This window comes from Citrus sinensis, chromosome 5 (assembly GCF_022201045.2).
Source record: "Citrus sinensis cultivar Valencia sweet orange chromosome 5, DVS_A1.0, whole genome shotgun sequence".
Lineage (NCBI taxonomy): Eukaryota > Viridiplantae > Streptophyta > Magnoliopsida > Sapindales > Rutaceae > Citrus > Citrus sinensis.
Window position 1 is genome coordinate 27,034,928 of NC_068560.1, and position 27,064 is coordinate 27,061,991.

A 27,064-nucleotide genomic window follows, 5' to 3' on the forward strand; every position below is an offset into this window, starting at 1 on the left:
AACATATAAAATTAAAAATAAAATAAAAAAAGAGATCCTAGCTAACTTACTCTCCCTATGCATGAATAGTTGATTATACGGAGAAATGTATCATGACAATGCTGGTCTTATCTTTTTACCAAAGAATTAATGCAGATGTTGCAATTACATTAGTGCACATGTAAAGTTGTTTAGAGCGAGTCTGAGGATCATCCATTCCAGTTCATTTTCCATTCACTCACTCACAGTAATTTTATCTCAATTATATGGGGATTGCTTCAAAAAGCACTGCAAATTTGGGCTATTGCTTTTTCATTTCACTTTTTACACTGGATCCCACCATATATACATACATTCATATAACAACTTCTTCATTATTTCTACACTTTGGTCTGAGCGTAAGCAAGTGCTTTAACTATTGGGAAAATAAGATGAAGAAATTAACATCTATTGTACTGTTTGGCAGAAGCCGTCCTTTACTGCATGACAAACTCACCTTCAAGCAAGAGTCATTTCAATTCAGGTGCCAAAAGGTAAAAAGTGTAGAAGCAGTTTTGTCCCTTAATAAAATGGTAGAACTTATTTCCACTGTTGGCGAAAGTCTCTGAACTGTATTTAACATAATTCCGAATTATGCTATGATCGTATGGATTTAGAATAATATATCTAGGCCTACAATTAGCGCAAATTTTTGAGTTATACTTACTACTTTGAAACCTGTGATCATTGAGGTGGTGCGTTCTTCTAACAAGGAGTTGGACATTTTAATAGGTGTAATGGGATCCACTAATATTAATTTTTTGAGACTCACTGATTTAACATAAAAAGTTAATGAGTCTCACTTTTGGACCCACTAGATTTGTAAAATGACAAGCCCTTGCACCCGATGTATAGAATTATTTTTCAATACTTAATAGGCCCTTGATGCATGCTTTCACCATCTGGATTTAAACTCCTGGAGGCCCAAGTTTTAATATAAATCAGTCAATTGTAATCTGTGATATTTCAAAAAAAATTATAAATATATTGCTATTGGGAAAATTTTTAACAATTAATTATGTAGGGAATACAAAATACAAAGAATGAATGAACTACCTAAATGCCCGAACATGCAGGTCCATTTACTGTTTTCTAAGCATCGACTAATAGTCAACTGTCTCTTTTAACAATACATAATCATTAACTTTATTCTCTTTTATTCTACCAATAAAAGACACTCAAACCCCACCAACATGGCAACATAAATCAACCTTTTCTTTTCTCTTTTTTTAAAAAAATAAAAAATAAAATTTGCACAGGGATTCGACCGTGAACATCGTACAACTTCATGGGGCAATAATTATAATTTGAATGTGCAAATCATCTTGATTTGGAGTCACTTTTAAAAAAGATCATCACGTTCATGCCCATAATTTCTAGGTGCAAAAAATTTTGAAAGCAGAGACAAATTCCATTAGCTATCTGTACGGGGCTTTGGCCTTTACGACGATCGTGATAATAAAAGTAACACGGATTTACAATGTGTCCTGCTTTAAAAATAAATATATAATAAAATAATATTTGGGAGTTGCAGATAGAGAAGGCTTAAGTCTTCTAAAGCTGTTTATGGCAGCTATCTTTGGTACTTCATCTTTATAGCTGGTTTTGAAAGCTTTCTCTTCAAGCAGCTTTTTGTGGGAGCAAATATCTTGATCTTCAGAGTCAGCTTCTGACTCTCCATTTTAAAATCTTCACAATGATCATGATATCATCTCGTGATTCCTGACCCATTTTGTTTTATGATTCATTACTTCCATAATTGAAAATTATACAACTTTATATTCTCAGAAATGAAAAGTAGTTGGACAGCCTAGTAAATATTTAACACTGCATTGTAACTAACTAGCAGTGTTTTACGTCATACACAATGGTGTCCAACATTTTATTTCAATTTTAATGCCCAAATAATTTTAAAATCCCTGTTTTTCTACTGTTCGAATTTGGGTGACTTGTTAATGAAGTTGCATAAAAACCACTCCACCAAACTTGTGGGGACTGCATAAAGACTTGTCTATAATAATTATTCTTTTAAAATGGACTGTAAATTAGGATGGGTTAGCTGTTAAATTTGGTTTACGGACTACAATTATGCAGAATATATAAAAATTGCCGTATAAAGAAAAACTGAAAATCTTTTGTGATCTTTTCGAAAAGAACTAACAAGAACCCATATATAAAAGAGCCCAAAAATTGAATGACCATTCAAGAACATAATGCCTATGATATAGGCTGGCATACATATAACCCAACATAATCATGTACGTATAGCACTGCATAAATTATTGGAGTTGCGGTAAAAATGGGTTGATTTGACCAAGCATATCTATGTGTGGCTCAAACACCATATGCTTTCCAAAAATCAAAAATTAAAAATTAAAAAAGAGAAGCAAAAGGGTAAAATCGAGAGCCGAAAAAAGACCAACCCATTACATTACCTAGAAGCAAACAACAACAAACTAGACTAAAAAGAAATTGAAGTAAAAAAAAAAAAAAAAAACATCAATTGCAGTGAGCAATTTCAGGTACAGCCTAATTAAAAACAAAGAAAGTACCCACAAATGGTTTATGAAAGATAAAAAAATAAAATAGAGCCAAGTACAGTGGGTAATAAATTATTGATTCATCAATTCAACGAAGCATCTTCTTGAATCCTACCTAACAATTGATAAACGGCCGTTGCAATGTCATCCCCTGAAGTTAGATTACAGTCATCTTCTACCTGCAATAAGTACAGCCACCACATTGCACAACATGACAACAATTAAAATCACAAAATTTAAGGAATAAATTAAGCTTAATTAAGTTATTAATTTTAATTTGTTGACTAAATCTAACTAACCTTGACACTGAGAGAATAGAGAACAATTTCATCAGCAGTGGTAACATTGAGGTGCAAGAGTGTAAGGCGCATGCTTTGGAGCCCAGAAACAAGCTTCAAGAGCTGCTTCGGCCGCCGTTTTGATCTTATTTTGAGATTAGCATGGCTCTCCACCATGTTTACTTCAATATCAGCTATTGAATTTTGAGTCTCATTACTCATTATTGCTTCACTCTCAGAGCGACTTGAACTTGTTGAGTATTGTGGAAATGCAAAAAATTCAGCGAATAATGTTGAGCCACTTTCAGAATTTTCTTTGATTTCCTTTCTGGCACCAAGGGATTGCAGCCTCTGCTCCAGCTCCTTAACAAAGTTAATGGCACCTCCAATTATAGATGCTTGATCACCCTAATTAATAAAAAAAAATTAAGTACACATAATTATTAACTCAAATTAATTAACTTAATTAAATATGTGAACCTATGTAAAATTTACATACCCTTTGAACATAAGAATCAGGCATTAGAGATCGCAGAACCGAGAGATATTCATTCATTTGCTTTCTTCTATTGCGTTCAACAGCAATGTGAGTCATTCTTTGATTCTCAATCTCTTCTTGGTTCTTTCTGCTCTTGGCTCGCCGTCTCTTGGGACGATTATTTGGCAAAGTAATATCCATCTGATGAAGCGGATGATCAGCGTCCAATATTGAGCTGACGTTAGCGTTAACGTTAGCATTAGCATCTTCTGAGTAAAACTCATTGAAATTTGGCACCATTATTGAAGGAGTAGGAGCAGGAGGAGAAGAAGATGTGGAGTTGTTGTTCCAATAATCGCCATCAAGAAAACTTTCTGTTTGGTTCTCCAGAAAGTGATGATCATCAAAAGGGCAGCCTAACAGGTTGTTAATGTCTTTGCTGCCATTGTAGCTCAAGAAATCTTGCTGATAAACTACTGCCTCTAGTGCCATTGTTTACCTTCTCTCTCTTTTTTAGCAACTAAAGGTGCTTTTTCAAATCTTTACTTATTTTTAAAATTGTGGAGAAGAGTAGTAGCATGGAGACCTCAAAAAGAGTAAGAGAGAGAGAGACAGAGAGACAGAGACAGAGAGACAGAGAGAGACTAAATTTTGTTGCCTATGGTTTGGTTTAGGATGGGAGAATTGAGCTTTTTAAAGGCCTTTGTTAATCATGAAACAATTGAAATCTACAGCTTATATTGCACGTGAAATAGTGCGGAGTTTATGGGAAGAGAGAAGCTTCATCACATAAAAAGATTTTTTTCTTGTTTCTTTTTTTTTTTTTAAGCCAACCTATATTGATTTTTATGTGTTCTTTATTAGCTTAATGCAATTAAGAGACCTAGTGAAGTGATCTACTTTCCAGGTTCGCGCCATAAAAGCCCATAATCTATTATCTCGTTAGGAGTGAAAATGATACCCAAAAAATAATATGAAAATATATAAATAAGTGGACAACGAGACATGCAAAATAGGACATATTATCTTAAAAGATTAGATAACCAATTACACATTGAGAAAATTTGACTTGAAGGATAAATGCGATAAAGAATTTTTGGAAAAAATAAAAAAGATCATTCAATAAACTTTTTAAGTTGAGTGTTTGACACTTCTTTATATACTATTAAGTAATATTTAATTTTAATGCATTCACAGTCAATTAAATTATGATCTAGAAATTTTAATGTGAATAATCTTTTTTGTTAAATACATAATTTTGTAAGTTGCAGTCGAATTAAAAATAAAGTTTATCTTTTACAAATTTTTTAAATCATAGAATTAATATGTCTTCTCAATATCTATCATCAATGTGAAATTTATTTAATTCAATTCCAATCTCTCCGAATAAGGACTTGCATGGGCAAGTCTAATCAACTTGTATTCGTGCTAATTTCATAATTGATTAATTTGACACTCTTTAAAAGAAAAAGAAAAATTACCTCACATATAAAAAATTTAAAATAAAATTAAGTGAAATTGATGGATTAGTGATTCTCTCATCCTGTAGAGCGTGAGTTGCACATTCTTGAGAGGTGACTTGAGGCTCATGAATCAAAAGGAGGCTGCTTCGTCATTTGGTAATAATACGGTCGGTCGTACGACCAAAGCACAGAGATCAGAGGTGAGGTAAAAGCCTAAAAAGGCTGACAAAGCACAGATTCTTACAAAGTTACCTAGCTTTGCTTGTCAGATTTCAACAGAGGGAACCCCATGTGAACCTTTTACTAACAGCCAAAAACCTCCATATATGTTTTTGTATATACATACACTCATCAGAAATTACCATGCATGTGCATGCCAATGCTGTATTGGTATATACTACACCACGCCTCTTTCGTTGAAGTGTAATGTATTTCGAAATATTGTTTCTTTATTTATCAAGTACATGCATTTATTATTCACGAAGAGATTTTATAATTACTTTCATTTTATTACTTACCGTAGCTCTTTGGGTTAATTTCTTTTGGGTATCATCAACACATACATGTCGAGTACGAGTACCATGATATGTCAAGGTTACAGAGTAGATACAGGCACTGTTCAATGAATAATAATGCAAAGCTTACACCACTAATCTTTTTGTATTCAAATTTATGAACATAATAATACGCTCGAATAAATATTATTTGTTTTGGATATTGGCATGCAAACTTACATTACCAGACTTGCTTACCAAACTTGTTTTCAGAGATTAAAACACAAGACATTAATCCCTATTTGGGGTTGAAATTAGACAGTTGTAACTTAAAAATTACAGCATTAAGGTATTTAGTAAACACTAACTGCTGTAAATTGAAAGGTAAGTTGATTTATTTTATACTTGTATGATGAAAAATCTATTATACTTTTATTAATTTTATCAAAATTGTTATTTAAAAATTATATTTAATACATACAATTAACTTTAATTTCATAATTTTACCTTTTTTTCCACAGCAGCTATATCTTAAAAGGTACATCATCTCAATACCAAACAGCGCCTAAGTTTATAAAACATTCTCTAATACCATTTTTAGTTGTCATTTGACCCAAAAATTTAAACTTGCCATCTTATCTTAAATAGGTTTACTTTGCCCTTCTTTGTAATTTTATTTGTTTTTTGAAGTCTAAACACTACATTTTACAATTAAACCTACTCTAATACAAAGTAGAGTTACCACTTTACTTAAAAGCTTAAACGTGAATATGGAAAGACCCATAAAATAGTATTTGGGACTTCGCATTCACCTTCCCATTTAGTTATATGGTAACTCATCATCATGTATCAAATCAAATTTGACAGAGGTAGCGTAGCCTGAAAATTATATCAGTGGGGCAAAATTGATGATCAACTGAAGGAAAAAAATTTACAACCTTAGTTCATTACTTTTATAATCTTATTAGTATTTCTCTTTATATGCTTTGAGAAACAGAGCTTTAAGAAAGCATCCAAACTGTGAAGATTGAAGAATAGATGTATGGTTTTGATATTTTTTATTTTTTTTAATAATAATAGATTTAATTTTGATTGTTTTTTTATTATTGAGTTGCACATTTAGACTAAATCAAATCAAAATTCAAATTAGATCTTAGAACTTGTTTAATGGATTCAATTAGGTTTTGGACATCTAATTAAGCAACTGGACTAATAAATTGTAAATGAATGAGATTTGTGTGTGATTTTAAAATAATTTTGAACTTGAATTTATAAATTTAATTAATCCAACGTAAGCAAATTTGTAATTTTTATCAACTATATAAAATGTCATCTGGAATTGTTTGAACAAGCGGGGGCAACACGTTAGTACCTGCGCCACTGCTAAAGATCTTGTGTTTGAATCTCTCGAACAAAAATTAAATTCACACATATTTAAAATTAGGGAAAAGGAATGAAACTCTCTCGTTGTTTGATTAATTATGATTAAGAAAAGGATGGGGTTATTTGAATTCACTAGTTTTCTTTCAACACAATTAAAATAATGATCAAGTTATAACTTATTATTTTACTTCATTAATTCTCAAAAATCACAAAATTACCTATGATTAACTACTTTCTCGCTCTCTACTATAACAATGGTTAAAAATTAAACTAGTTTTTCTCTCTTTCAAGTTTTTTTCTTATTCTTTCTTGCTAAATCAACTTTATCTCTTTCTTATCTTTCACTACAACATCATCAGATTTACCTATTATTATGCTTCTAGTGATGTAGAATTTTTATTTTTTATTTTTACATAATGGGTAGGATCGTTTTTTTAAGATTACAATAGGCTTGAATTTGTTAATTTTTGAAGCGATTTCATTTGTTAAATGCAATATTTACTTCATGTCTAATGATAAATTTTGATAAAGGATATGAGCGAGAGAAATTGATGTCAAATAAGTAATTAGCCAAATTACATTTTCATATAAAATTTTAAATTTTAAAAAAGGTGCAGTGAGAAATTTAATGGGTATAAATAGCTCCATCCTTTAAAACCCAAAAAAAAAAATTCAATTAATTAAAAAATTAAAGGTATCCAGATTTCTAACATCAAACAACCACAAAGAGTGAAATGATGAGAGATCAAAAGAAAAAAGTACATTAATATCAGGGAAATTTTTATTAATTTGTTCAAATAAGTGGAAAATTTTACTCTTTTTTCCTTAAAATTACGTTGGATGCACCGGACAAGCACAAAAATGAGCCTTCCACATGGGAGAAAATGTTAGAACTTGAGAATGTAGGTCAAGTGTTAAAGTGATCAGCACATGTAACTCATTTATTATACTTGACACAAATACAACAGAAACGGTCTACTTTGCTCTATGTAAATTACTATTCAATTTATTTATTTATAAGAGTTTTAAACACAAGATCTTAATAAGATGAAACCAACTACGATTCTATGTTGAGTTACACTTGATTGGCTCAAGAACTTGAAGTGTATTATTCCTCATTGTATAAAACGGGACTATCTTAACTTCAGTCTTCAAGTGATCTATATTAGGATATATCAGTGTTTCCAGCATTTCATGAAGAAACCCTAAAAATCGTCATATAATCACCAAGAACATGTCAAACCCACATTCATCAATCTATATATTGCCAGCTCAACTCTTTCCAGAATCATGATATAATCTAATCCTCCTCGGCTTAAAATAGAAAATTATAATTAACTTCATGTTACTCTACGACCTATAACATTAGGCTCTTTTTGTTTTCTTTTCCGCCAATTTTCACCAACCGATCTAAAATCATTAAAGAAAGATTAGACCCAACTGGCTCTAGTTTGAATGTATCATCTATATGATATTATCTATTTAAGAGATACGATGACAATTACATATTTATCAAAAGAGAATACGGGTCAACCTGTATCCCCCACCTTTATTTTTTTTTAATCTAGTTTGTTATAGACTTCTTTGAAAAACTTTTTGTAACCTTGTAGCATATTATATTAAGAAATTGATTAACTATTAATTACACACTTTATGCATGCACGCTACTGTTTTTCGCCTTTTGGATATCTTGCTTTCGATGCGTTAAATAGCTTCCAAAGAACAAAGATCCATTATAAAAGATAAATAATGAAATAAAAAAGAAATTGTCATGTAATAATGCATTAAAAGAAAACCAATAATTATTATGGTAAACTCAATTGTTTCCTTCTTGCCAAAGAAGAAAATTATTCTATCAATCAATTAAAACTTTTTCCAAAAAAAGGCAAAAAAAAGCATTAAAAAAAAAGGGCTCCTAGATAGCTACTTATTAAGGTCTAAATGGTGAGTAAATTAAATTAAACCAAAAAATGGAAAACAGTCGCGGCTTCTCTTGCCTACATGAGATGATCAATAGCACGCATACAAGGATTCTAATTTTGATTAGGTAAATCGTAATCATATTATTAAAGTGTGATAATTAGGGTTAGATTGATTTTATTAGGGGCCATTAGGCCGGTTCAGTGTTTGGCCACTTTCAAAATTTATTGACCCTACAAATGAAAAACACATTAACCGTGCCAACCATCTTCTTAAATCTCATCAAGTCAAATTGTGAAATTATAATATTATTGGTTTAATGTATAGAATCTTCTAAGAATTCATGAAAACGCGTCGTAGTTACAAGTTGCAAGTATACTATATAGAATACTGATATTCAGACCAAAAAAATGGACAAACTATTGACAAAAACAGTAGTAATCTAGGTCTGGCTTACTCGATGATAAATACAGTAAATTGGGTTTGTGTGACATTGTTTTTGTCAGCATTTTGTCTCGTTACCATTTTCTGCTCTAGATATAAAGAATTTTAATCTAGTGACATACACAAATAGAATCAAGATCATTATGTGACGCATATATGGCAACAATCAAGACTATTAATTATGGCATGCACACATGGCAAGAAACAAATAGCAATAGAAGTTTGCTAGTCGTTTTCTTGGCTTCAGCAATGCAAATCCTCAATCTTAACAATCCATTCTCATTATATTTACTTTAATTCATTAAATTGCTGCTGGTTGTTTGCAACTTTGTAATGACCTAAAAGAAAATATCAAATCAATTAATTAATTTGTTTCTTTTTTGCCTAAGAGCGGAGAGTTTCAATAGTTAGTCCCCAGCTTATAATATCAATGTCATATATATATATATCAATAATGATGAAGAAGATAATATAAGATGAGATGTATAATGCCTATAATTAAGTACACATTAAATAAATATTGAATGGGTGTTGGTAAAAAAAAAAAAGGAAAAAGTAATAATAATTTGTTCAAATATATTTGATTGTCCTAAATGGCAAGTTAATTTAAGGGCAATTATATAATATGAAAATTTATTAAATTTGGGTGTTGATAGCATTTGTAAGAATGCAAATAGCTCTATCATTTTTATAATAATTCATGACATTCTAGACGCATAACTTTAGCATTTTCATTAATTAGGTGATTGTGATATTTTGACATCTATGTTTAATATCTCATCACAACTAAAAATTAGGTCGTGATTGTCATATTTAATTTAATATCCCTTAATAATATTTTTAATATCCTCGTCTATATGTCCTCTCATACAATTGAAAACTTACCTCTGCTATAGGGTTTCGGATTTATGATTAAGATTCAGTGCATGCCGCATTCCAGAGGGAATCGGCTACACTTTAATAACGATAGATAAGTTTTGAAGAAAATGCAAAGATTTGGTAAGATAATATTTTGCTATCTATAAATCAGAATACCGGCAACTTTGTCATTATCAGATTCTATCTAATATGAATGAAAACAAACGGATTTCAAATATTTAGATTTTGTTGTTGCCGACGAAGGCGGAAACACAAATCAGTAATCACTTCTTGTCTATTTATGTTTGGCTTTGTCCCTTCTTCAAATTCACATTGAGGGCCCTTATATATGTATAACAGCTCACTCATATCCTTTTATACGTTATACAAGCCATCTTACCTAAAATCAAAATGTACAAGTTGATTAATTTTAACATGTAATAACTATAATATAAGGTCTACAAATAATTAATCTCTTGAAGGCTATATTTGCAAAGGATTATATAATTTAAAGAAAACACCAAGGCCTAGGGTTTCTTCCAAATTTGTAGGATGTAAAGTGATAGCTGGTTTTGAAATCCTATGCTAGCTAGAACCAGCTTTATTAGTTGGCTTCATTCAGATTTATTTGAAAAAAAATAATAAAAAATTACACTTGACTTTTCACTATCTTGGGTACTCTAATTAGTGCATACTCTTTCTTCTATTTATTCCATCCTTAATTCTTGATGTCAACAATAATAAAAAAGATCTTAAGAAGTTTCAAAAATAAAACCTAAGAAATAGTCAAGAAGATGTCTTTTTTACTTCCTTTAGAATTATTACAAAAATAAACAAATAAATAAATGAGAACAATATTATTTTCAAATACAATAAATAGAATGGTAGCGCATGGAAAGTTAAGATGATGTATTGATGATTAGATAATAGATATGAACTTTGTATTTTAAGAAACTAACTTTACAAAAAAAAAAAAAGAGAAATTAACCAACGAATGTAATAATTTTCTTTGTAAAGAAAGGAGGAGAATTGTTTTATCTACTAATTTTGGCAATTTTTTTCAAATTCTTATTAAAAATGAAAAGAAATGCTAAAATCAAAGATTTTAATGTGAAATAATCAAATTTTTAGGAAACCGAAAGATAAATAATTCAATTTTTTTTCTTAGAAAGACTCATAATGAATGAAATAATGGTTAAACAATATTAATAGTCATATCTCTTTAATATTAAGGTTACCAAATATTGATTTTCTGTTAAAAAAAAATCTTGATTGTAGAATAATTATTAATTGTAAAGATGTCTAAAAGGCTTTTCTACAATAAGTAATTTTGAAAAATATGTTTATTAATTACAGAATTATGAGAAAATACTAAAAAATGAAGTCTTCCTAAAATATGGGGACTTAAGTGACTGTCTTATTCGCATATATTTAAAGCCACCCCTGTGTATAATTTTTGCCACATGTATCTTTTACTTAATTATGTATTTTTCACATAATTATCTTTTACTAATTATGTAAGAATAGACAGACATGTAATAAGTATTGAACAAATGAAGGAGAATAACCAAGAACGCCCTAAGATTTTTCCATATCTATGAGTCTCGTTTATCACTGTCTTTTCCGCTGGCCATCAAAAACTTTTGTTAAGTTTTATTGTATGTTTGATGACTCTGCTGGAAGAAACTCAGCTCCTTTGGCATTGGGAATGGAGCCTGTTGAGTTTTTTATAAATCACTAAATTGTCAAAATTATTCTTGTTTTATTTTAATAATTTTACTTTCCACCAGCCCCAAAAAATATGACTATAGCCAACAATTTTTCAATAACTATCTAAAAAAAATTATATGTACAATTTTATAATAAGATAAATATTTATTTAGTTCCTATAATTTTGGTTGAGTATCTAGTTAATTCTTGTATTTTAAAAAAATTACTCAGAAGCTCTTGGCCATTACTTCTGTAGCTATTGGATTAAATTTTTGCAATGGCAAAATTATTTTTTTATCTAATATAACTTAAACTCTTACAAATAAAAGAAGCAACAGTTGAAAATAGAGAATAATGAAATAGATTTTAATGACACAAGATATACAATAAGGATGTTTGGATTTTTTTTATTAAATAATTGACTAAAAAATAGTGATTAAATGAGCATTTATCCCTTTGTAATTTTTTCTGTAACATAATTTTAAAAAAAATGTAATAATTAGAGTTAAGGAAAAGGTTAAAAGAAACAACAATAATTATCCCAAGAAATAGTCAGAAAATATATAACTAATTTTATTATTTTCTTCGCCAAATATTTTCTCAACTGCTAGGCATATGCAATCCAAATAATTGCTTTTTGCACTACCTATTAGCTTCTATTTCCAGCATATGCCCTACAATGCCTCTTCGTCAAGAATTGTCACGAAAATCCCTAGTGAGAAAAGAAAAATAAAAAAGTTGTTTTTATTGTGATATGTCGATGTTTCATGATAAATGACTCTCCTAATGTCATTAGATACATTGTTTCTGCCTGCTGCATGGAGTTCTCAACTTCTCGTGCGCCTTTGTAGTCAAACTAATGCCTGCTTATTTGCCTACACACGAACTTGTCCATCATTAAAAATTAATAACGAGAAAGAAAAAAAAATCAATAAACGAACTTAATCAAAATAAATTTTCACTCTTATCCATTTCATATGGCTCAATTGCCTATTTATACAACAAATACAACTAATAAAGGTAAATAATCAGTACAATATTTTATGATTTATTTCTCATATTTAGTTTTACATAATGGTCTAAATTTGTAACACCCTATGCGAATCCCATATTGACAAATCACGGGAGAGATGTCAGGTTTATATGGAGTGATCCACACCCTAATGGACAAGACGCATTTTGGGGTGTATGGGTGCCCTAGGAACAAAACCATGCAGATTTTATTAAGGCCCAAAGCGAACAATATTTTGTTAGATCTAGGTAAGGTCATGACAAAATTATTGTCAGATTTACATCATATAATGGTCTTCATTCTTGCTATTGGTTTTGATCATTGCATATATGCATTATTCATCACATAATGGTCTCGATCACTGTTATATGTGCATCACATTATACATTTTGATTCTTGTCACATGTATATGTCAAAAATGTGAGAAAATTTGGTTCTAACATATAATCATCCATTAATCATCCATGTTTTTATACCATATAGAAGCTTGAGGGCCCAACTCATACTCAAAGACTAGCTAAATAGTTGAAGGTTGCTCAAACTTTATATACTTAACCTAATATTAATTCTCAGCCGACGTGGGACAATGTCTCTAATATGCACCATCACTTACATACCAAACTTTTTGTTTACTCTTTTCAAATGACAAGATAATATTGCGTAGTTACTTATAGATCAGTCTTTTTATCTATCCTTTTTAAATGTTAAGGTAATATGAACCCAATCATCCATACGTTTGATTTTGTTACATGTAAAAGTCCATATACTTAATTCATGCTCAAAAACTAATTTATGAGTTGAGGATTGCCTAAACTTTATTCGTGTAACCCAAGATCGATTGTTAGACCAACGTAGGATAGATATTCTAAATACTCTTTCATATTAGGGTGCAATTGGATAACCTCTGCCATCAAGTCAATATCTTTACTTTTTTTTATTTTTTGGCGTTGTTTGTACAAAAATTGAATTATTTTTTTCAATTGATATTCAATGTTAAAATGGGGTACATTCGCTTCTAATATTTCTTAATCAAAGAAAATAAACAATTGTGACCTTTAATAAATATTAAACTTTTAACTTTAGAAGTTGTCAACTTCAGCAAGAAAATTCCATCCAGCTCTTTAGGTCTCACTATTTTCCACAGTTAAAGACAACAAGGAGGCTGCTCAATATAATTATAATTGTGACTCTCTCTTTCTCCTTTTTATCTTCTTTGGCTCATTAATTTCCAATGGTTCATTCCTAAGAACAACATTTTACACATAATTCTCCAAACAATGATTATGAATTTATTTTAACCATACTGTATGATGAAGTGCATTAAAGAGACTCGTTTGCTTTATCCTTACTTCATCTGAAAAAACAAAATAAAGTATGTATTTAATTCGAAGATGGATAAATGATAAAAACTCATTGCTTTTAACTTTTTTCATCATGTGAAAGCACCAACTTTGTGGGGTCTCAAAATCTATAATATATTCCCTCAGTTGCTTGTTTTAGACCAGAAAGCAAATTAATATTTCAACAAACTGTTTGTGGGAACATAAAGTTCCATTGAACCAAACCCTAAAACGTCTCAAATTAAACATAAGAAGCCAATTCAACATTAAATAATGATCAATTCCAAAAGGCAATTACACTTTTTCCAGATTTATCCTAACAAACGGGCAAAATCATTGTCGTCTAAAAGCTAATTCAAATCCATCTACAGAACACACACACCACAAATGATCCAAACTCACCTACCCCACAAAAAAAATTATACCTTTGATCCTTTCATTATTATCAATTCATCAACAGCAGAAAGTTTATTGGCCTCTCCAATCAAATTCATCTCAAGGCTTTTATTGGAATCTCGAGTGCTGAGAAATATCCTTTTTTCTAAGGCATAATAATTATCTATATATGGATGGCCAATGTCCTTGGCTGCTGTATATTTCTTCGTGAGAGACATTATAATTAATAAGACCGACGTCCAAAAACAAAAGAACTGGTTGGTACACTTGGTTGATCGAAACTACCAGAGAAATTTAGCAGTGAATGAAAATGAGAATACCCAATTATTTTAAGCCACATTGTTTAGCACTTAGTTATGTTATTGTGATTTTAATCAACAAGAAGACAGATGATCAAGAACTAGATGCTCATTCTTTAACCCAATATTAAATTCGTAATACATACATATTTCCTACCAAATATCATAATATCGTGCATGCAATGCAAAAATGTATGGTGCTAGTGTCCCAGCAGAGAAACATGAAAATCTTTACTCGATTAACATTTGAAAGAAACAATTACTATAGACCCCTATTTGATTTGACATGATAAAGAAATTTGTCATCATGCATTTGGAAGAGCACCTACAACAGCCCATTAATTCTCAGCCGTACACGTGGCTGGAATCTTGTGATGGTATTGTACATTGCATGCATGGCATGGTGTATACATCACTGTAACCCCTAGCCATATAGCTTATCTTTGGATTGCATGAACATGAAAGAAAGTATTGTTAGGAAACAACGGCGCAGCTGAAAACCACCTTACAAAAATAGAGTGGTTTCAATTTTGGAACCACAAATACACATGCACTTCTGTTGGCTTTCTTTTTGTGTGAAGTAGGTGATGGAGATGGATTGGATGTTGACATATACGTGGAAGCCAAATGAAAACAAAACAAAAGGCAAATGATAGGATCAAATCAGTAGGGTTTTGGGCTCCTTTTTCCCCTTTCATGTTTAAGGAGAATATTGAAATCGATGGTGTTGATTTAGAGATGGTACAAGCACGTTGGGACCGGCCAGCCTTAACTAGGCCCCACATGATCACATCATATGGATCCCATCTTGCTTCTGTTTAAAATTATGTCCTTTGCCCTTCAACTCGAATATTTATATGTAGTATTGGTCTAAAATTAAAATTTGGATCCTGTGTTTATTAGAGTTTTACTGAATATTAAAAAATTATGTATCATTTATATGTTTGTATTTATGATATGTAGTTAAATGTATATCCACATGATCACATCTTATCAATCCCATCTTGCTTATGTTTAAAATTATAGAGAGTGGTGCTGATACCTGAAAGTTCAGATGATGTTAAAATATCGACGGAGCTTAAAGACAAGAAAAATTTTGATTTTAATGCATTATATTTTTTCATTCAGTGTATTAAAATTTATAATTTTTTATCTTTTACTTTTATTCGTATAAATTTTTCGTATGACGTCCACACCTAAATATGATTATATATGTATATTATCGTTTAATAACTATAAAATATAATAATGTAAAAATAGTTAGCACAAACCTCAAATTAACAGTGAATCGAAATCTCAATTCATTAGTTGAAATTACTACTGCCCAAAAAAAAAAAAAAAAAGCTACCACATTTATCCATAACTTTGATTTTTACTGATAGTTTCCCCGCCCGTGGTGTGAAAATTGAGAACGAGTCCGTCTTCTGAGTGCAATGTTGAGAAAGAAAAAAAATTACTAAAACCTCGCTTTGTTTTGAGAAATTAACTATTTCCTTTCCTTATATTTTAAACCCACTATAATCTTTTGAAGTGGCGTTAATAATATTTTTTTTAATTGTCAATTTTTTAGTTTAAAATTAATATTAAAATCCATTAGTTTTTTAACTGTCAAATTTATTATTATAAAAAGATGAATTTTTACTCCAAAAAAATATATCAGACTGTTTAATATTGTAACATCTGAGAAATTTTAATAAGTTTTAAAACATGAAAGAGAAAATGATTAATTTCACAAACTAGGGTTTTGATCATTTTACAACGATAATAATTCAAAAGGTTGAAGATAAGATATTATTGAGATAATTTTGTTGATTTGATTTGTTTCTTTCATTATGAACGACAGCTTGTGTTTACATCTGAGAACTAGTTTAAGTAAGAAAACAGGAGTAGGAATATTCGATGGATGCACGTGAGGAATTATACCAATTGATATTGCCCTTTGGTATAGCACGGCTACGCCATTAAAGTAGTTTCTATTACTTTAGAATTTCTTCTTAATACTTTATTCTAAGTTGAAAAATGAGTTATTGACGAATTTTACAGTCAAAAGAAAAATCTAAGAAGATAATCATTCTTTGGCTAAGTGGGGTAAAAGTTCAGTCCTTATATTCGAAGTTAAATGTACCTTTAGTTTTAATATTTAAAAAATATCTCAACACACTCCCGTCATTAAATATATTATATTCTTATCTTTAGATTTTCTTTTTTTTAATAATATTCTTAGGGATATTAATAAAAAGAAAAAATGATAATTTATCAAATTAATCTTAAAAGTAACTAAAAATTTACATAAATTTTTATATTATTATTTTACTTTTAGGACTATTTTAGTAAAATAATTTTTTATAAAATAATTATTAGTAAGTTTGTTATAAAGATATTAAACATTTCTCTAAGTTGGCAGATATTAATTTTTTTATAAATAATTATTAGTAAGGTTGTTGCACATGAACAAAAAATAATAATTCTTTCACACTGATGTTTATTAGTTAATGTGCTGACTTAATTTTTTATAGATAAATTAATTAATATCAAGAATATTGTTGGAAGGGTATTATTGTAAAAGAAAAGAAAAGAAAGGCTAAGAATAAATAATTTTTAGCAAGATTGTTGCACAGGTACAAAAAAATAATAATTCTTTCACATTAATATTTATTATTTAATTTACTAATTTAATTTTTTATTGATAAATTAATTAATATCAAGAATATTGTTGGAAGGGTATTATTGTAAAAGAAAAAAAAGTTAGGTTAAGAATATAATATATTTAACTGTAAAGGTGTTTTGAGATATTTTAATTTTAAAAATATAGAGACTAAATGAACATTTAAGTTAAAATACAATAACTAAAAAAACATATACTATAGTTGTTATATATATTCTCACCTCATCTTCGAGGTCAAGAGTCTCCCTTTCTGACAGTAAATTTTTAGATTAAATTTTGCATAAGTTGCATTTAAAACGTGTTTTAAGACTTTTGCTGTAATTATTCATAGCCATTGTGGTATAATATCTATAAAAAAATAATAATAATAAGAGAAGAACCAGTGCCATTTGTGACAAGTGAACTAGATTAAATCAGTTGGCTTAAAAAATTTATGCAAATTATTTATAAAAATAATAATTTGATAACAAATTATATATTTTCCCCTTTATTATTAATAATTCAATATGGGTATTGGGGTAATCTAAATAGGTTTTGAGAAGTTTTTAAAAAAAAAATCCTTCAAGTGCAATGCTTATACTGGGTTAGAAAAAGTGAATGAGGACATGGATAAGTGTGATTAAATACAGTAATTCATAATGGTTATGGTGGTAATAATTGGTTGCTTTGAACCTAAACAAAATTCCAAACAGCATAAACCATACACAGGCCTAGAGAGAGAGAGAGAGAGGTCTAGAGAGAGCCACCCCATATTTGTGACACTTGTGTTCCATTTCTCCTCATCCAGCCTGTTTAATTTTTATTTTTTCGTGGACCACCAAGTTGAAGTTGACATTTCAAAGAAATGAACCAACCCCCACCCCCCCCCCCACCCGCCCTTTTTCTTTTTTTCCAAGCGCACAAATTCATATAAAGTAAAGATAAAAATTAAAATAAGAAAAAGACTGAGGTGTAGTAGGCCTCCGGCCCTCCATCTCCATTTCATCCAGCCCCATTCCCATTTTTGGGATACAACACAAATAACAATTGAAATATCTAACTTGAACATATCTTCTTCTTTTTTTCTTTTTTTACGTGTAAATTTTGATCATTTTAATGATTTTATGCTTTATTATTTTTGTAATTAAATTATGGTTTCGGATTAATAGATTTTATATTACAAGTTTAATTAAATTACTTTTGTAATTAAATTGAACACACAAAAGTTATTTTGCAACTCGTGGGCTCAAGAGGTTATGAGACCTGAGAACCCATCTGGTTTCTGGCCCAAACCTCGTTTCTGAGGGCGTTTCAGCTTAATTCTTTGACGGGAACTATTGGCACCCGTCTAAAAATCTCTCAACACTCTTTTTTTTAAATAACCTCATTAAAATATTTTAAAATTTTATAAAATTCTTTTAACACCTTCATTAATGACGAAAATATCTTAAGTAAAACTTATTGTGTAAACTTTATTTTTTAACTTTTATTATTAAACATCATTTCAACAACCGGGTCTCTTCTATTTAAAAGAAAAAAATAACGAGTTTTCATTCTCTCCATTGTAACTATCGGCAATAAATTTCTCAGTTGAAAATTAGAGAAAAAAAACAACCTTTTTAATTTTTTAAATAAAAAAAAATTATTTTTTCACTTTTGAGTGGGGGTTTAAGTAGAAATTGTCCTATTATATAATTTTAATAAAAGTTAAAATTGTAAAATAATTAAAGGAGTTTTAAAAAGTATTTAGAGGGGTGCCAATAGTCCCACTCTAATTCTTTTGATTGCAATGTTGTTAGTTGTTGCAATAAATGTGTATGGAACATGAGTTTAATAGAAGAATGAAAATTAAACAAACGATGTATATAAGACTTAATTTTATTAAAATTCCAGTGGATTTTTCTAAATAAACAATGGGACTCTGAAATGATAACGTTAGTAATCACTTTATCACACAGATAATTTACAGTGAAGCCAAATCACATGTCACGTTAACTGGGATTTTGTGTGCATAGTGCTACTACTTTATTTTATTTTAATTTTCTTAGAAATTTCATAGCTATTTAAATACGATCTAACTAATCTTTTAATGAAGACATCTGAAAAGAAGGGCAAAAATAACCTTTAGTTTATCATAAAGGGTAATGTTCGTTTAGTTCTTATATTTGACTTAAGTTCTTGTTTAATTTGTATAATTTAAAAAGTACCTCAAAATACTCTTACATTTAAATATGTTATATTCTTATCAGTTCTTTGTCTTACCTTTTACAATAATATCATTTCAATAATATTCTTGACATTAATTAATTTATGTGTAAAAAAATTAATTAGTAAATTAACCAATAATTATTTATTATCAAATTGACTAATAAATATTCGTGTGAAAGAAACTAGTATTTTTTGTACCTGCACTATAGTCTTAGTAATAATTATTTGTGAATAAATTAATATCAGCCAACCTAAAGCAATGTTGATTATTCTTATAACAATTTTACTAATAACTATTTTTATAAAAAATTATAATCCCAAAAATAAATAATAGTATAAAAGTTTGTTGTAAATTTTATGTTACTTTTAAAATTAATTTTTTTTCATTAATATTCCTAAGAATATTGTTACAAAGCTACTATTGTAAAAGGAAAGAAAAAATAAAGGTAGGAGTGTAACTTTAACAAGGATATCTTGATTTTTGTCCTTTTTAATATAGGGTCTAAACATAGTTTAGACACTTAAGCCAAAATATATAAACTGAAAGAGTATTTACCCTATCATAAAATCACAAATTTTCATCCTGTCATAAAAAATATTGATCACAAAGCTTACTCTATCTTTGTGAGGATAATTAATTTTCAACATTTGTAGAAACTAAAACATACAGCATACATGAAAGAAATATATAAATGCGTTTTATGGTTATTTTAATTGTTAATTTCTTACATTGCCCTTCTATATATCCCTTACTTATTTTCATTTCTTCTGTTTTGATACAAAGGGCATGCGTAATGTTTCTAATTTATTAAAAATTCCCAATGTTTTAGAAATAAAATATAAATACAGTATTAAAATATTAGAGGAAGCTAAATAAAAAAAAGTGATTAGATTAAATTTAGAATTTTAGTGATAGAAATTAGCATTTGAAAACTAGATTCTTTAATGTCAAACTAGACTAAGGTTATAGATATAAGGCCCAAGGCCGAGGAGTGCTGCAGTTACACTACCTGATCCAACATTCGAATAAGGCCCAAGGCCCAGCAGTAACCGCAATTATACTACCTGATCCAACATTCGAATAAGGCCCAAGGTCGAGGAGCGCTGCAATTACACTACCTAATCCAACATTCGAATAAGGCCCAAGGACAAGGAGTGCTGCAATTACACTACCTGATCCAACATTCGAATAAGAACAAGCATAATCAATTATCGCTTCTCCATCTTGTAATCAACGACCGTCAATGGAAGTCATAGATGCAACCGTGGACGTGCCCTCGCAACGTCACCAACTAGTGAAGATTATTGCTAGTTTAACTTTTCCAAAATGTATTTTTTTAAAAAAAAAAAAAAACCTTTACACCAACTGGTGCAGTCACTTATTGGACATGATAATATTATTTTAATAGATGAAGTATCGTACCACATGAATTCCATATATTTAAATTTTTCTTGGTAGATGCTACAATAATTCGAAAGATATTTAGAAGTTAATGATTTGATTGATTGTAATAATTTTACAATTACTGTTCTCTTTCTTGATGAATTAAAATAACATGTAAAAGTTTGATTTGCATAAATTGTGAGTGTTTGATACTAAAAAAAAAAATTATATTTACATTAATTTTGAAAATGGGTATTAACTAATTCAATTGGGAAAAAAAAAATCTTGATGTAAATAAAAGTGGCTTGGAGTTATAACTCTGCTAGCTTATTAAATTATAAAACACCCATTAATCAAAAATGACAAAATATAATTTGAGGGTGGCTCGTTCACAGATGAAACGTAAAATTTGGTTCTCATACAAAATCATTGTGATAATGTTGCAGCAGCGCGTTTTCAACCTTCATTCCGAGTCAAAATAACAACGAATGCTTATGATATACGAGTCAAACCTTCAGTCAAAGAGACTGATTCTCATCCATTCTATTCGCAAAATTAATTCAAACATTATTAGCAAGAGACGTGTTACTAATAAATATGTATTTAATTTTGGGTGCGTTTGAGATTGAAATTGAGCAGTGTAGCTTTTAAGCTACAAATGCTGTAAAAAAAAGCTGTAATTATGAAATAAAAATTAGTAATATATAATAAATATAAATTTTAAATAATAATTTTGATAAAATTATTAAAGATATAATAGATTTTTCATTATACAAGTAAAAAATCATATCAACATATCTTTCAAGTTACAACAGTTAATGTTTACCAAACATTTTAATACTGTAACTTAAAAACTATAGCACCTCAATTCCAAACGCACCCTTTATCACTCTAAAACTTCATTACTAACATGAAAACCTCGATGCACGTATAGTGTTATTGTTCTTGGCCATGCTCGCGCTTAAAATCCTAACAAAGTTTAAATTTAATTTTTAATCATTTTTTTTCTTAGGATTTAAGTACAAGTGGTCGATCCAAAAAAAAAAAATTTGATTGTAAATCGATCAAACGAACCCTGATTTAAATTTGTATTAAAGAGATTGAGAACGTATCATTTTCTGTTCTAAGGTTTTATCTTATTATGGTTACTAATTGACAATCCATCTTTGTACCCACCATTCGTAAATATGTGTAGTGTTTCAAAATGCAAGCATATGACTTCTTCTTCCATTAAGGTAATTTTCTTTTTTTATTTTTTAATTTGGTTGGTGAAGGGAGACCGTGGAATCAATGGACTCAAAGCTTGAAAAGAACTTTTATTGAATGGATTCAAAAGTCAATAAGTTATCAAACAAGGAGACTAATTCGTAAGTCGTCATTGTTTAATATTCATGTCAACTTCTAGAAAAATTGACCGTAATGTTGTTATTTAAAAAAACCCATGAATTGAATTTTATTTATATTTGCACAGAATTTGTAATTATTATTTTTTTTTTGGTAACTACACTTGCTAAAAATTGATATGCCATTAACACAAAATCATTGATACTGCGAGCGAAGTCCATGACTTTGAGCTGCCTCACGAGCACGTAATTCTAACCATATCTTAAAACTAGAATAGTGATTTAATTATTAATGCAATTGCTTCCGGTATCGCATCAGTTTTTATTTTTCCACAAAAATTAATTCTACAAATAAATTTTGTTCATTTTGATTTTTTAAAATAAAAATGTTGTGAAACTAGCGCAATAACTTATTTTTGACAACTGTGAAAATACATGTCGCATGAATCAAATGAAATCTAAATTGGGATGATTTTTTGGGATATTTAACGTTGCAGTCTTGCAGGTAACACAAAATTTTTCTGTTAGAATATTAGTCATTTAATATATTTTTAAATCATTTATTTTACACGAAGGAAATACATAAAAAAAAACCTTCTGTTAATCGTAAATATTTACAACAATGACTTTGTTTCTCATCATTTCATTTTCTTAATTTAATTTGGACACTTTATCGAATTTTTGTTCCAAATTTGATATATACATAAAAAAAAAATTAAAATGTTGGAGGAAATTAAGGTGAAAAGCTATGATATTAAATTAGGGATGATTAGTGAGGCTAGACATTATGGCAAAATAGATGAAAAATATAGAATATGTACATCACATTTCCGACCGCCATGTGTAATTTTGAACACATTATTTTACCATATATATTTATAATTTGTATTCTAGAAGCAATTCGAACTTGCTTTAGTTTTATATCTGACTTCCAATTGTTACTCAGAACGTAAATTGAATTATTTATTTATGAACAGACTGTGAATTATTTACTTAGAACGTTATTATAGCCATTGCTTATTTTGGACATGTTTTTTTGCCATATTGTATTTATAATTTGTATTTTGGAAGCAATTTGAACTTACTTTAGTTTTATATCAAACTCATTATTCCAATTGCTACTTAGGACGTGAAGTGAATTATTTATTTATGAATATATTGTGAAATGTGATATCTACGCATCTTTCTTGTGTGATCCTAACACGATGAAACATTCTTCTTTCTAGAATCATTTCAATTGCCAATAATGTGATTTATCCTTGAATGATAAGGTTTATTACATTTTTCATAAATTTATTCTTCAAAAGGTGTTGCACAAATTTATTAACGTTTCTGCAGTCCAAATACATTTGTTCTAGAATTTTAGAGCTTTTATTTTTAGGTTAATGGGTGTCAAATTTGAATTTAAGAAAAAAAATAAAAAATAAAAAGCCAAATAGCTTTGCGATTGCTAATAATGGATCTACGAAATTTTATTATTGTTATTTATTTTTATATAGAGTAGGTGATATTTAACCCTCTTAATCCATCCCATCAGCCTCTAATAATCACTTTCGTTTTTTTTTTATCACCATTTGATCCTTGTATAAAATTCCTGAGAGAATATGTAAGTTTAACATTTCAACTCGCCAGTTTCCTTAAATAGAATTACTATACCAATATTAAAGTTATTATTTGATTTATACATTTACATAAAATCACAAAATTACCCTCAAATTAGTTTCTCTACCCGTTATTGTGTTTAGTCATCTTGATTAGGACTCCTCTCTTCTCCCTCTTACCCATTTTTCCATTTAAAGACAGGAAAGAAGATTTCAACACACTCTATATTTTGGGGAAAATTAATTTGAAGTACGCAGGTGAGAATCGGAAATGATCACCTTTGCTATCGTTTGTACTTTCTGCTCATTTTTGCATATCTTAACCATCTTTTACCAATCTAATCTGATAATTCAAAATTTTATTAGGAGAAGTGTCCAACTTTTATTTATAATATTCAAATTGTGAAAATTCTATGAGATATTATTAGTGGGTTCTTCTACGACATTTTTAAACTACACTTTTCATGATAGAACTTTTTCTCTGGAAGTTACGAGGAAGAAATATATACAACATCTTACATGGCTCCTTAAGTGAGTTTACCAAGAACTAATCTTTTGGGTCATGAAAATGGATAAAAATGATGAAGGTAAATTGGGATTAATTATATTGGATATTACAGAGATAGAAAATGGAGGTTAATGAGATAAATTGAAAATGTCAAATATCACCTCCCTTTTGTACATGGTTTATATTTTAAAATCTTAAATTATATGTTTTTATTAAAATTATCTTCAAAACACAGTCCATTACTTGCATAATTTGTATTTTTAGGTCCAATACCACTGAACCAGCAGTCCAGCACCATCCAAACTTGAATCGAGCTTATTAATTTTCTTTCTAAACCTGTTTAGGAGAAATACGTCGACGAGACCAGGCATGGTGAGCGGATATCTGATGGCAGAGTTCTGCGAACCGGTATGTCCCGTAAAAGCCTGGTGCGCGGGGGAACAGGAACAGAAATATCCTGCTCACCCACGAGCACGTCATCCACGAGGCCAATTTCCTGTAAGAGGCATAAGGCCATTCCGGCTAGAGGTCGAGAGGCGAGGAGACCTGGTCGACGACAGTGGGCAAGACGGGCTCCCCAGCCCGAGAATCTAGGTACGACAGCCACGCTTTTCCCAGAACCGTGGCGTAACACGCAAGATCTCACAGAACCACGACAGCCACGCTTTCCCCAGAACCGTGGCGTAACACGCAAGATCTCACAGAACCACGACAGCCACGCTTTCCCCAGAACCGTGGCGTAACACGCAAGATCTCACAGAACCACGACAGCCATGCTTTCCCCAGAATCGTGGCGTAACACGCAAGATTCCGCGTTTGCCCATAACGTAGCAGTGAGAGCCCCATGCTGTCTAGGAAAAAGCAGAAGACTGGAATTCAGGGGAAGCCTATAAAAAGGTAACCAACGAAGGTAAAAGGGTTGGCATTTTTGAGATAAAAACAAGAAACAATTTTGATTCTAAAAGGGGAGAAAACAACCCAACAGCGATAACATTGGTGGTCAGCGTTCCCCGAGCCTTCATATCTGACTTGAGCGTCGGAGGGTTTGCGCCGGGAAAACAACCGGCGTACCCTGACTTGTCTGTGTGCGCATGAACCTCTGGAGAAGAAGCCCCGCGAGGAGACCCCCTGGTCGTGATGAAGTTGATCGAGCAGAGATCCTGGTCGTAGAATGAGGAGTACCGGAATCTCGCATCAACAAAACCATTATTAATTCCTATATTTTATACGAAGAGACGAATAAAAACTAAATTAAAATGCTTTTGACTTGTGTCATTAGAAAAAATAAATAAATAAATAAGCACTGTCAAAAAACTCTCTAGAATCAGAAATATATTTCTGATAAAAGATGTGATTGAACTTATTAATTGAATTAGTTCAAATATTACAAACACATTTTTTTTTTCTTTTTATACATGCATTTTCTATTTTTGGCCACTAAATGACAGGAAAATGGGAAGGTCATGATCTTATCTTATTTTTTTTCTTTATGTTTGATTTCCAAATTCGACAAGTCGTTTACCTAACAAATAATAATTTTTGCAGGTTCATTTATTCTTTTTTTTTTAACCATTTAATCTTTTAAGGCAACAATCCTCCTCCCTACCCACCACATGCACAGCATGCTACATGTATTCTTATCCGCTCCCAACTAATTAGCATTAATAAATTCATGTTGCTAAAATTATCCTTCACAAATGAATAAGTGGGCAGTGACAACCTATTTTCTTTTGAATTATAAATTCTAGATAAATAAACAAAATATGTATATATTATATAGATGAATAATATATAAATACACACACGCGTGCGCCCACACATACACACACTCTTCCAAATAACATGTTAAGCGTTTGGTAAATATTTCCAAAAAAAATCATAATATTTGTAATAAAATAAATATAATCATTATCAATAATAAAATGCTTGTGAAAGAAAAAAATTTTATATCAATTAAAAGTTTTTATTTTTTTAAGGAAAATGTTAGTTTGACAAAAGTTGAATTATAAAATTTTAACAACAAATATAAAAATTCTAAAATAATTTAATAGAAAATAAGTTGATTGCAACTACTCTGGTATTTTAATCTTTTTATGTCTTTGTCATAATTTTATAAACTATTTTTTTTGTAATTGTAGCATTATTGTTTTTTTTTTAATAAGAACACCTCTCATTTTCCAACCTTAACCTAACTTCTTTTGGATGATACTAATCTATTAATCTGGACGTTAATTATGATTAGACAAAATGACAATGTAAACTTAAACAAATAAAAAAGTTCGGGTGGTTTTAGAGTGCCATGTTACAGTGGTAGATGTGTTTGTTTGTTACTCTCATTATCTAATTCAATTAAATATTATCATGTGTTGATTTGAGTTTTGTTCACTCCTATATCTTTAACAAGAAAAAAGAAAAAAATTATCATTATATAGTGACACAAAAAAATATTTTGCAATACCATTAAAAAAAATAGTACTAATTAGCACCAATAAATCTTTTAAATTATGAATTTTATACTGTTGATGACAAAAAAATAATGCAATAGAGTGAAAACAAAAAATGAATTTAAATTTTAACTAAACACTTGCAAATAGTACTGTGCATCAATCATTAATTAGATAAATGTCATCATATTTATGACGTGGCATATATTCTGACAGCATCCAGGACTGTTGTTTTCCAGAGAAAGAGGGATCAAGTTAAAAATTAATGTAAAATAAAAATGGCAATAAGCCTGCCATAG

At 29.7% G+C, this 27,064-nt stretch overlaps 1 protein-coding gene across 1 annotated transcript; it reads right to left on the reverse strand.

Moving 5' to 3' along the window:
- Positions 1 to 2,190: 2,190 nt before the first annotated feature.
- LOC102623040 (transcription factor bHLH96) lies at positions 2,191 to 4,060 on the reverse strand. The gene is made up of 3 exons (XM_006471885.4): positions 3,336 to 4,060; positions 2,858 to 3,244; positions 2,191 to 2,737 (listed from the first exon to the last, which is right to left on the reverse strand). Exons 1-3 carry the CDS (start codon positions 3,804 to 3,806, stop codon positions 2,642 to 2,644), a joined length of 954 nt encoding a protein of 317 aa, XP_006471948.2. The 5' UTR covers positions 3,807 to 4,060; the 3' UTR covers positions 2,191 to 2,641.
- Between the last annotated feature and the right edge of the window lie 23,004 nt (positions 4,061 to 27,064).